General features: G+C 40.8%; 1 protein-coding gene across 1 annotated transcript; it reads left to right on the top strand.

Moving 5' to 3' along the window:
- The first annotated feature begins 1,350 nt into the window (after window positions 1–1,350).
- Window positions 1,351–9,854, top strand: rlim (ring finger protein, LIM domain interacting). Its single transcript, XM_057849451.1, has 4 exons — window positions 1,351–1,503; window positions 3,063–3,289; window positions 6,209–6,313; window positions 6,409–9,854. Exons 2-4 carry the CDS (start codon window positions 3,121–3,123, stop codon window positions 8,040–8,042), a joined length of 1,908 nt encoding a protein of 635 aa, XP_057705434.1. The 5' UTR covers window positions 1,351–1,503; window positions 3,063–3,120; the 3' UTR covers window positions 8,043–9,854.
- The last annotated feature ends 1,543 nt before the right edge of the window (window positions 9,855–11,397 follow it).

Consider the following 11,397-nt stretch of genomic DNA (forward strand, 5'->3'; position numbering starts at 1 on the left):
CATGTAGGGATCCGGAAGAAGCTCAATGGTGTTCCGTCGAGCTGTACATTCTCCTTTCTATTCGATCGGTTGTTGCAATTCTTTATCGCACAATAATTTCCAACCATTTTTAAAGAGCGACCTGTGTTGAAATGCCTCAGTTTATGTTTCTCGCTTCCACAATGGCGAGAGCGGCGGAAACCTCGCGAGTGCCACGTCATACGCTCAAGCCTAATTCTTTTCACCAAATACTTTTTTACTTTTACTTGAGTACTTTTTTTGGATGACTACGTTTGCTTTTACTTGAGTAATATTATTTTGAAGTAAAGCTACTCTTACTTGAGTAAAATTTTTGGCTATTCTAACCATCTCTGCGAAATTAAACACCGCTTCTATTTCATTGCAAACATATTCTGCAAATTTGAAAATCCTTTGATCTGTTCTTGAGGTACCTGGAACTCAAAGACAGACAGACATAAGTAATTGGATACATAAACTTCACCTTGCGTAGATTTCACCAACTGGTGGTATAAGACGGTAGACCAGGGTTAGAACTTAGGGTAGTGCTGGGGGTGCGACTGAGCCTTTAAGGGGCCCGGTTTGCTGGTGTGGTTGGGTGAGGGTCAAGCAGAAAGGTAAGATGATGAGCAAAGTTGTAATACAGTGATTTAAGTGTTAAAATATCTCTGGCAGCCCCCCACTTGTCTGGTGGGGCCCGCAAAAAGTTTCCCCCACCCATTCCTCTTTGGACAATCCACTCGTGGGGGTCCTGGTTATGCTCATCGCACCCGGGCCCTGTTCATATTTTTTCCGCCACTGCTGAAGAGAAATCTAATAAAAATGATTGTAATATTTTTTTAACTGAAGCCAAGTCACTCCCACCTTAATGTAATCGGCATGTAATGGACTACTAAATTACACTGCACGGAAGTAAAAAGTGTTCATATTATGGTGTTTAAAATCATAAATATAGCCCAGAATTAAAAGTGTTTGGATATTAACGTCCTCCGTTACATGTCGAGTTTCAAACAGTCACACAGAATTTGCTTTCACATGTTCAGAAATGTCAATGTGGATCTTCGAGAATTAAATGGGGAGGTTCTTGTGAGTTACTGGAAAGTCAAAACATTTCCGTTTAGTCTAGCGATACGGGGCGGTATTTTCGCTAATGACCACGTAGGGACGCTATAACTGAGCTGTGACTCGGTTCAAAACAAACAACACACTCCTATGCCTAACTTGATTTCTATTGTATACCCTCAATTTTGTCTTTCAGGCAGCACTTTTCACCATTGGTTCCGAGTATCGACATATTTAAATAGCAGTGCTTATGTCAGAGGTATGCCTGCAAAACAAAACTCGGGAAATTATTCCTCATTATTTTCCGGAAGACGGTTGTGTCTCCTAAAAGAAACAAAATGGACTCCTGAAACTACAGTTAGCGTAGTAGCTCATCTTTTTTAAAGGTTATTGAAAAAAATAATTGGGACTTAAGAGTGTATAATTACCCCCATCACCGAACAGGTAATGTGATAATAAGCTTTCGAGAGGTTGTTTATGTTTCCCGGTTGTATAATTACAGCCAACGAATTCGGTCCTTGTTTGTGCTTGCCGAGTACTGATTGAGAACGTCATTGCTAGCTGTCGCCTGCTTAGTTAGCTAAACAGCGGCTGTCGATGACACTACACTTTATGTCTGAGGAACTAGGCAGCCCTGTTGTTAATCATTTAATGGAGCTTTGTCAATCGACTCACGGTTGCGATTGACTTTCTGCCGAGAGCGCGTTCACTCGAAGTAATACAAACGACTCCTTCGAAGTCGGTGTTCCTATAAGTTGAAGGCCCGTTTGAGTCTTATGTAGCTCACTGCCCCTCAGCTAGTTAGTTAGCATTGAAGCCACTTAGCCGCTGTAGCCATTTGTTTCGGCGTCTACGGCTGTTCAGTCAGGACGACACTTCTTACAAATACAGTCATGAACAATAATCGTACCGTCAATTCAAATTATTTTCATTACTCGAGACGCCTCAGTTTGATCGTTTTGTGGAATGATCGATGAGCAAGCTTTCTGATGCTAATTTAATTTATCTCGACTTGACGCTGTTACCTTTTAAAATGAGAGTATGTTAGGTGTTTTGGTGTATAAAATCAAATGGCTTTGTTGGCACGGGATTTATTCAGTCTATCCTAGAGTTTAGCAACCTCAAATATTCAAAAGAATCTTCAGCTTCTCCCTCCAAGGGAACGAAAACTGGTTACACAATCCCATTTGGAAAGCTAAGTGAGGATTACACAGCATAAAGTAAAATAAAAATACTAAAATGCTACAAAGAATATGTAATTATAAATTGTCTGCTGTCACTTTTGAATCATCGTTGTGTTTGTAAAGTTAAAGCTAAACTGAATTGATCCACATGCAGCAAACAAAAAATGTAGACATAAAAAGCCCTATTCTTGAACATTATATGGCGTGTGGGATGTGCAAGTAACTGTCAAAATAATTTAATAGGACAATCTTCCCCATGAAAAATACTTTCAAAATGACATCCAATTGAGATAGATTTCACCTGATAAAATTATTTTCTCTCAAACATGAGCACTCAGTGGCTCTAAGATGTCACACACATCCTCGCGTGCAATTGTAATTTGACATCTCTGAGAGGTGAGCGCTTTTTATTCCCTGAAAATCTTGCTGCAAGGTGTAGAACATGATGCACATTTTGAGCAGCAAAATACATCATTTTACAAGCGCACCATAACCTTTCAATTTTGAAATAGGTTTTTAGTAAAGTCATGTCAAAGCAAATTTAGTTGGAATAATTATTTCTAGGAGCATTGCTGCTGCTGTGATAAAAACATTCACCAGTTGTGCCGCTTGAAATGATAACTTAAAGTTCTAAAAAATTTTAACCCTGAATTTCATGACACAGAGGTATATTAAATCAGATTTTTAATATTGTAAATCATACCACTTAGTTACCACACGTTTTAATTTTCTCGTATTAATGAATTGTCTTCGTTTGTCATAATCAACAATCGTTACCCCATGAAACGTTTTTATATCAATTTCTTGTGTTTGACGCAGAATCTAAATCTATCTGGAGACTGGAGAATATTCCCCAACCTCTTCCCCTTCTGTACCAATGGAAGGGTCTGACAGTTCAGAGCAGAGCGGCAGTGACCAGCCGGAGTCGCAGCGTAGGAGGCAGCTGGATCGTCTTGACAGAGAAGAAGCCTTCTACCAATTTGTCAACAATCTCAGTGATGAGGACTATCGTCTCATGAGAGACAATAATCTTTTGGGCACCCCAGGTAATAATCACTTTTATTCGTAGTTTATTTTGTGGGACATTCTGTCAAACCACCTTTGTGATGAGAAGCAAATCAATGTAACCTCTTTATAATCTTTAGTAATGTATTTAATTTCAAGTGTATGTTTCTTATGACTGGATTTACTCTACATCAGGGGTGTCAAACAGATTCCACAAAGGGCCGCAGTGGGTCTTGGTCTTTGTTCCAACAGATCCAGCAGAGACAATTCAACCAACCAATGAGGTTTCTGCTAAAATAAGCAGCAACTGACTGCATTTGACTGATTACAGTTGTAAGACACCAGATTGGTGAAAGTGTATTCTTGTTTGGAATGAAATCCAAAACCCACTTTGAGGACCGGTTTTCCACCGGTGGTCTACATGGTTGAACTCGCAGTGTTCATTTTTTTTCTGAAAAAATTGGCCCAACCTAGCGAGATGAAGCTGCCATCATCATTTGTCACTCTAGGCATTGTATTCATTTGGTGAATTTTTGCTTTTGTGCCAAACAAACAGCACCTTTTTGGAATTATGGCCAAATGAACCCTGTAGCCTAGATATATAAAGGAGATGCAAACCTATTTTTGCCTGTTAAAAATTTCCGCTGCTCCTCAGTGTTGTTGTTGGCTAATTGCAGCATCCTCAAGCCCCACATAAAGATTAACAATTGAGTGGACATGTTTAGTGCACGTGGATGATGGAAATGGTTTTCAAATGAATTCTCTTGGGATCGTTTTTTATGTCATAAAAACCTGGTGTCCAGTCAGATAATAGACAATATATATCAAATTCAGGCCTGCAAGACAAATTTGTATGTGATCATCATTTTACCGTATTTTTCAGACTACAAGTCGCACCTGAGTATAAGTCGCATCAGCTATAAAATGCCCAGCGAAGAGGAAAAAAACATATACAAGTCGCACCGGAGTATAAGTCGCATATTTGGGGGAAATTTACTTGATAAAATCCAACACATAGAACAGATATGTCATCTTGAAAGGCAATTTAATCAGTGGTGCCACCAGGGGGTGGCCTGGGGTAGGTGGCCATGGCCCCCCCTATAAATTTGTTGGCCACCCCGCTTGCCAGTATATCGTTAGATTGTTGTTGCATCTGTTATGCATTTCATCCCAAATGCACAGCCAGGACTATGGATTATGGACTATGCACATTAAATAATTAGTAACATCAAATATTACACAATGCACCAAAGTATATCAGTAGCCGTGACCTTAAGTCTTTTTGATAGTTTTTCCCTGACAATAATATAATGAAAACCTGAAATTATGGCTTAGTTTTGGTGTGCCACCCCAAGATTTTAAGTGGCCCCATCTGGCCACCCCTTTGAAAAATTTCTGGAGGCGCCACTGAATTTAATATAAAAATACAATAGAGAACAACATGCTGAATAAGTGTACAGTGTACAGTGCCTGAAACACGAAATGCGAACATACTCTCCTCACCAGGACGCCACGGCTCGGTCCTGGCTATACGGCGAGCTAAACTACCAAATGACGATGCTGGACGTCCGTATAATTTGCTGAATCAATTTCGTCCACGATACCAAACAGGTTCGGATCAACGTAAATAAATGATAATTAGGTGCTATTACAGCAATGACACAAATGGTTAGCATGCGTTCGCTAGCATTAACACATCGTTCAAACAACCACACAACTGGCTCTAAGCGTCCGATCGCGGGTGGAAAACACACAACAACAGAAAAGATGATCCACACAGGCATTGCCTCTGTAGAGATATTTTACAAGCATAAACAATGAACGTAGGTTGGCAGCCGTGTCTCTTTCTCTCTCTCTCTCGCCCACTCGCTCAGACAGAGATGCTGCATAGTTGTCCGTCTTCTTGTGGCGTGTGAGCGCTCTTCTTCGCGTAGATAAGTGCGAGTGCGCCCCCACGTGGGCGTGAAAGCGCCACAAACTAAGAGCATGCACTTCAATATAAAAAAAGTCAATGATACAATTGAACACATATTGCCAAAGGCAGAACGTGAACGTAGCCATAGCTATTAAGAGTAATTCAGATAACTATAGCATAAAGAATATGCTAACAAATTTACCAAACTATCAGTGTCCCTCCAAAACACTAAAATAACATGTGAAATGATATCATACTGTGTTAATAATTTCACACATAAGTCGCTCCTGACTATAAGTCGCACCCCCAGCCAAACTATGAAAAAAAAACTGCAACTTATAGTCCGAGAAATACGGTATTTGTCACTCCACAATTTGTTAAAATCTAGATTTTTGGAAGATGCATTGCTGAGTATTTGGCACAAGTACTTTGGTTTTCACGCTATGATGAAAATGCCACAACCTTCGCACTCTGCTGAAGACACCAATCCGTTTGTGTCCCAGGCCAGTGGAAGGGGCAGTGTAAGTTTGGAGCATCCTTTAGTGGATCACCCTGCGAAGCGAGGGCATTGACTGGACAGTGGCATGCCCTGGTAAGTCAAGAGGTCTTAAGCATTGTCGTGTTGCTGTGCTTTAAGGAAACCAAACAGCTCTTTGGATCTGTATCATTTTCAACTCCTGTGTCATTTGCACTTATTGCCATATGATGCTTCTAAACACATTGAGAGACACTAAAGAATAACAAACTAGAACGAGTACAGTACTAGCGGGATATCTGTCCACTATTCATCTTAAGTTGTAATGTTTCTTTTGTTGTTACTGGGATCAATGGAGGTTTTGCATTCTGTTGGAATATATTTCCTCCAAATTGACTCAATATGTGATTTTAGTGACAGATGGGTGCACATTAGTGTCTAAGAAGCTGTTTTGTGGAATTATCAAGATGAACTTTACACAAAATTATCTTAAGAAAGGGAATTACGAGGTGAAGCAAAAAACATTTCTTCATTTTGAATACATACTCCTTTTATGTTTATTTTTTACAGGGGAGGCAACTGAGGATGAGCTACTTAGTAGACTTCAGAATATCAAGAATGGTGCAGAGCAACAAAGTGAAGCGCCCAGCACTGAAATTGCAGAGGATCCAAGAGGTTAATTTGGCGTGTCCTTTGTGCTCTATTTTAATGTAATTGTATTAACTAGTGACAAATTCAAAATGTTTTGACACGATTTCTATTAATTTTAGAACAACCTGAATCGTCTGAAGATCCTGCCAATGGCGATAGTCTCCTGGAATGGCTGAACACTGTTAGGCGCACAGGCAACACAACTAGAACTGGCCACCGTGGAAACCAGTCATGGAGGGCAGTAAGTCAGACCAACCCGAACAGTGGAGACTTTCGCTTCAGCCTGGAAATCAGCGTGAATCGCAATTTAGCTGAGCAGCAGGCAGCTGCAGAGGGAGAGCAACAGCCTGTTGAGTCTCAATCAGTGGAAGGAAATGCGGAACCACCTGTTCTCATGGAGACGGGGGTGGTAGAAGAACCAGTGGTTGAGGAAATGGCTGTTATAGTAGAACCAGAGCCGGAACCTGAACGGGAAGAGGTTGTTTCAAATGAGACTCAGGAAGAACCAGCAGTCCCACCAGTTGTTGTGCCAGTTCCACCTACACTTTCTTTGTCTCTGCGTAGGAGGGCTCGAAGCCGCAGCTCAGAACCATGCAGAACCAGGGCTCGTACAGCCAGAAGCCGCTCCCCTCTCCGGTCAGATCAGCCAGGAGAGCTCCCTAGTCCCCGCTTTGCTCATACTTCCCAAGCACCTATGACCGATACCAGCCCTCCACCTGCCCCTCAATTGGAGGGTAGTTCTCGGACTCGACAGCATGTCGTTTCTAGACCAAGTGCTGCTGAGAGCAATATTCAGCAGCCCAGGGTTGAAATTGAACATACACCTGAGACACAAAGTGTTGCCTCTCCTGAAGGTGAAGCTGGAGTTGAAGGGGGTGCAGCTGGACGACGCCCTCCTACTATCATGCTGGATCTCCAGGTGCGTCGTGTGCGTCCAGGCGAGTATCGCCAGAGGGACAGCATTGCCAGTCGTACCCGTTCTCGTTCACAGAACTCAAACAACACATTTCTTTATGAAAGTGAGCGCGGTGGGTTTCGTAGGACTTTCTCACGTTCTGAACGCGCCGGTGTGCGGACCTACGTCAGCACAATTCGTATCCCTATCCGCAGAATCTCTGATGCAGGTTTGGGAGAGGCGACCTCAATGGCTCTCCAGTCTATGATTCGACAGATCATGACAGGCTTCGGTGAGCTCGGCTACCTCATGGATTCAGACTCCGATTCTTCCGATTCCAACCGTGGAGCCAACGCATCTGCGGATTTGACTGAAAACTCCAATAACACAGACGCTGCCACTCCTGCTGCTCCTGTTGTTGATGAACCATCCGTTCCCGCTGGTGTCAGAGCAAGGACAGTTGATACCGATATGGATGAAGGACTTCCCACTGCTCCACCAACCCCCGGTAGCAGGGCTCGACCCAGACCTCCAATTAGCCTCGAGGAACCAAGCTCATTGCCACTCCTCCGACTGGCTCACTTCTTTCTATTAAATGATGAAGATGAGGACCAACCCCAAGGGCTGACCAAAGAACAGATAGATAACCTCGCCATGCGCAACTTTGGTGAGAATGATGCCTTGAAGACTTGTAGTGTGTGTATAACAGAGTATGCAGAAGGAAACAAGCTCCGCAAACTTCCGTGCTCCCACGAGTATCACGTGCACTGCATCGATCGCTGGTTGTCGGAAAATTCCACCTGTCCTATCTGTCGCAGGGCTGTTCTGGTGTCTACCAATCGAGAGAGCGTGGTGTAGTTCGTCGCTGGACTATTTGTCCACTCTTTAATAAGTAATAACCCAAGTTTATTAACAACTTGAAGGAGAACAGTCTTTGTTGAAAAGTATACCTTCCATATCATTTGCAAGTTTTATGTTGATGTAGTCACCAGTTTGATTTGGGTTTCACCAAGCTGTTACGTGCAGAGGTTAGGATTGCTGTGGTATTCTGGTTTTCTTGATATAGCGGATGGTTATCATGTGTGGACATTTTTTTGCAAAACATAGGCGCTACGTTAGCACGTTTGTCATCTCCTCAGTTGATCCTTGTTTTGGTCGCATAATCAGAAGTTTGAAGATAAGTTACAATGATAGACAAAAGGTAATGTACTACAAAAAAGTATGTTGCTTTATTCAGAGACTGTTATTGTGGAATGAAAATGGTTTACCACTGCAATCCTGATTTGGGCCCTAGAAAGTGGCAGTTTTACAACTTCACGATTTCAGCACTAGTTTCTGAAGTTAGTCACACACTCACAACATGCATGCTGTTTTATTCAACCCTTTGGTGACCCTTCTGATTTTGCACTGGGGCAAGTTACGTGTAAAAGAAAGCCACTTCTAAGAAAATCATCTGCTTATAAAAGCTGTGCACCTGCAGGCAGTTTGAGCAGCTCAAATCTACATCAAATTATTAGCTCCTTAACAATGCCTTATATACCATAAGGTGTACATTGGTACAGTTTAGTTACTCAATGTCAAAGTATTAGCTGTAAATAAGCTTGTATAAATAATTTTGAGTCCTGCCTTGTATCAGTGGTTTTTGAATTCGAAATCATTTATGAGATTAGGGTTTCTTTGGCCAATGTTATTGTCTACCAGGGCGACCAGTATACAGCTGATTTTATTTTAGCAATTAGTTTTGACCAAATAAGGACATTGTTGGTTTGCCATTTCGTGCATATACTGCCATGTTTGTTAACTACAGCATGATTTACAATGTATATAATTGGCCATATGAAAAAATTACTTCATTGGTTGTACATATTGGTTTGAAATCATACTATTGGCGTGTCAATCGCCCCACATTTTAACAGGACTAAAAATCATAACTTACCTGACCTTTTTGTCAATAGTTAGTTCCCTAAAAGCCTTCTAAGTTTTTACGTAAACAGTGATGTGCAATTTTTTCCCCCTCCACATTAATGAAATTGCTGGTCTATCATAATTAGTATATTAACAAACTTTTCGTTGATGTAAGGATTACTGAGCTAAACGGAATGAAGCTTCATTTCTTCAAATCTAAATGAAATAATGGCAACGTAACCGAACTTAAATTTCCCATTTGCAATGTCAAAAATAGGGGAAGAGTGCTTCAGTATAGTCCTGGTAGACTGTTATGATGTTCAGCCACAGATGCCCATTACAGTGTGCAATACATGCAAACATCACAGTAAACAAAACAATTATTATAAATGTATGATATTATTAAATCTATTGTCAGTGGCAAAAATGTTAAAGATTTATTGCTTTATTAAATGTGAGAAGTACATTGTATGAGAGGATGTCAGTTTTTATGGCACTAATTTGACAACATGATGAAAAAGAGCACAGTTTACAAGAACAACATTCTACTCATCCATGGTTACTATACTTAGTTTTGTAGGCCATGAAATGGATTTACCATTTTCTTAATGTTGAAAATCATCAACTTGTGTATAAACTATGTAAACTATGTTCCTTTCTTGGGGCCACGCTTGGTCCTGTTCTGTGTTCCACCCAATTTGACTGGGTTTGAAAGCAAATAAACTGCTGAATTAAACAAGTAATGCTACTAATGCCTTGTAGTTATTAATTCTGTGAAGGTTTGAACATATTTTCAAGAATTTTACACTTGCTGTCCCTCACGTAAATTAATTTCAATTTACCCTTGTGCTATTGTTTTGACACGTGAACATGGATACAGTGCATGAGGGTATTTGACAAACGGGCGTAATGCCTTGCGTGATCACTCGTCATGTGTAGCATATACGGGGATTGGATGAAATGATGGAAACACCAAACATTTTGGCATAATTGGTAAGGAATAGCAAGAGGAACATTCTAATGAAGTTGAGCATTTCATATGGCCGGCACAATCTCCAGACTTCAACATTATTGAGCATTTATGGTTAGTTTTAGAGATTCAATTAAGAGGTTCATTTCCAGATGTTTCCATTATTTTGTCCAACCCCTGCATATATCTGTATTCCAAAACTTTTATTCCCAGCAGCCTATTAATTTTTTTTCCAGAGGGAGACTCCAATTAGCCTAACATCTTTTTAGGATGTGGAAGGAAACCTTCCAGAGAAGATTCGAACTACATCTGAGATCGAAGTCAAGAGGCAAATGTGCAAAACACTTTCACTGTAATGTTTAAATGTGGCAATCATTCTGGGTGTCTCGCGCCTTCCACCCATGGACAACTAGGATAGATACTGCAACTCTTGTGAGCAAGAGCGTAGGTTTGGTCTCAACATTGGTAGGGACGCTATAACAGCATAACTTGCATGTACACTTTTTGCTGGGGACAGGGCATTAATAAGACCAAAGAGATTGGGTACATTCCTCAAAAATAGCTGGTTCCTATGTAAAAATGAAAAAGGTTACAGTAAAACTATTTTCATGGGAGAAAGTCATTTTTCAAAATGCTTGCTTCATATAAAATTTACAGTGGTTTTGTTTTTGTATTTTGGGGGGGAGGGGGGTTTAAAAAAAATGCATCAGCTGCAAATATTTTTTTTTATGTTGTAGAAAATACATTCATTTTAATTGGGGAATAAATGCACAAAATGCAGTTAACGTTAAATGTAGAAAGAGTACAGGAAGACACATCTCTAAGCAGCTTTCTACTCGAGTTTTACAGGTTAGAAAGTTCACAGTTTAATGTTATGCTAACTCATGCAGGTCGGACTTTCAGTTGCAAAATTAGTGATGTGTTCCCCACCTTCACAACATTGACGTCTTTTTACATTATTTAAAGTGGCTGCTGGCTGAAAAAAACCTAATATCCCTCTTCAAAGGCGGAGGAGGCGGCATGTTGACATGTATTTCTGCCGGGATTGTGTGAATGTTGTGGTTCTTGTCATCAGCCAATCAAACGTGCATTTGAAGGGGGGAAAAAAGTGGACCAGCACATTCAGCAAGTGAAAAGGGGTAAATGTAAGTGAACCTAGTGTAGGGTCAATTCGCTCCTTAGAAATTATGGGAAGACAATCCAAATTACCTATATAACTGAACTCATATAATGCAAATAAGGTTGCTTAAAAGTTGGTGGTGCTATGTCCCTACCGTCCCTATGCAAACCTACGCCCTTGCTTGTGGGGATAAATGGTCTGAAGGGGATTTAATGAAT

The sequence above is a fragment of the Corythoichthys intestinalis genome, chromosome 11 (assembly GCF_030265065.1).
Source record: "Corythoichthys intestinalis isolate RoL2023-P3 chromosome 11, ASM3026506v1, whole genome shotgun sequence".
NCBI classification, from domain to species: Eukaryota; Metazoa; Chordata; class Actinopteri; order Syngnathiformes; family Syngnathidae; genus Corythoichthys; species Corythoichthys intestinalis.

Excerpts from the sequence above, each read along its gene's own strand:
- rlim (XM_057849451.1), top strand. The coding sequence starts at position 3,121 with ATGGAAGGGTCTGACAGTTCAGAGCAGAGCGGCAGTGACCAGCCGGAG. Across the intron at positions 3,290-6,208 it reads TAATCTTTTGGGCACCCCAG|GGGAGGCAACTGAGGATGAG; the intron begins GTAATAATCACT and ends TATTTTTTACAG. Across the intron at positions 6,314-6,408 it reads AATTGCAGAGGATCCAAGAG|AACAACCTGAATCGTCTGAA; the intron begins GTTAATTTGGCG and ends TATTAATTTTAG.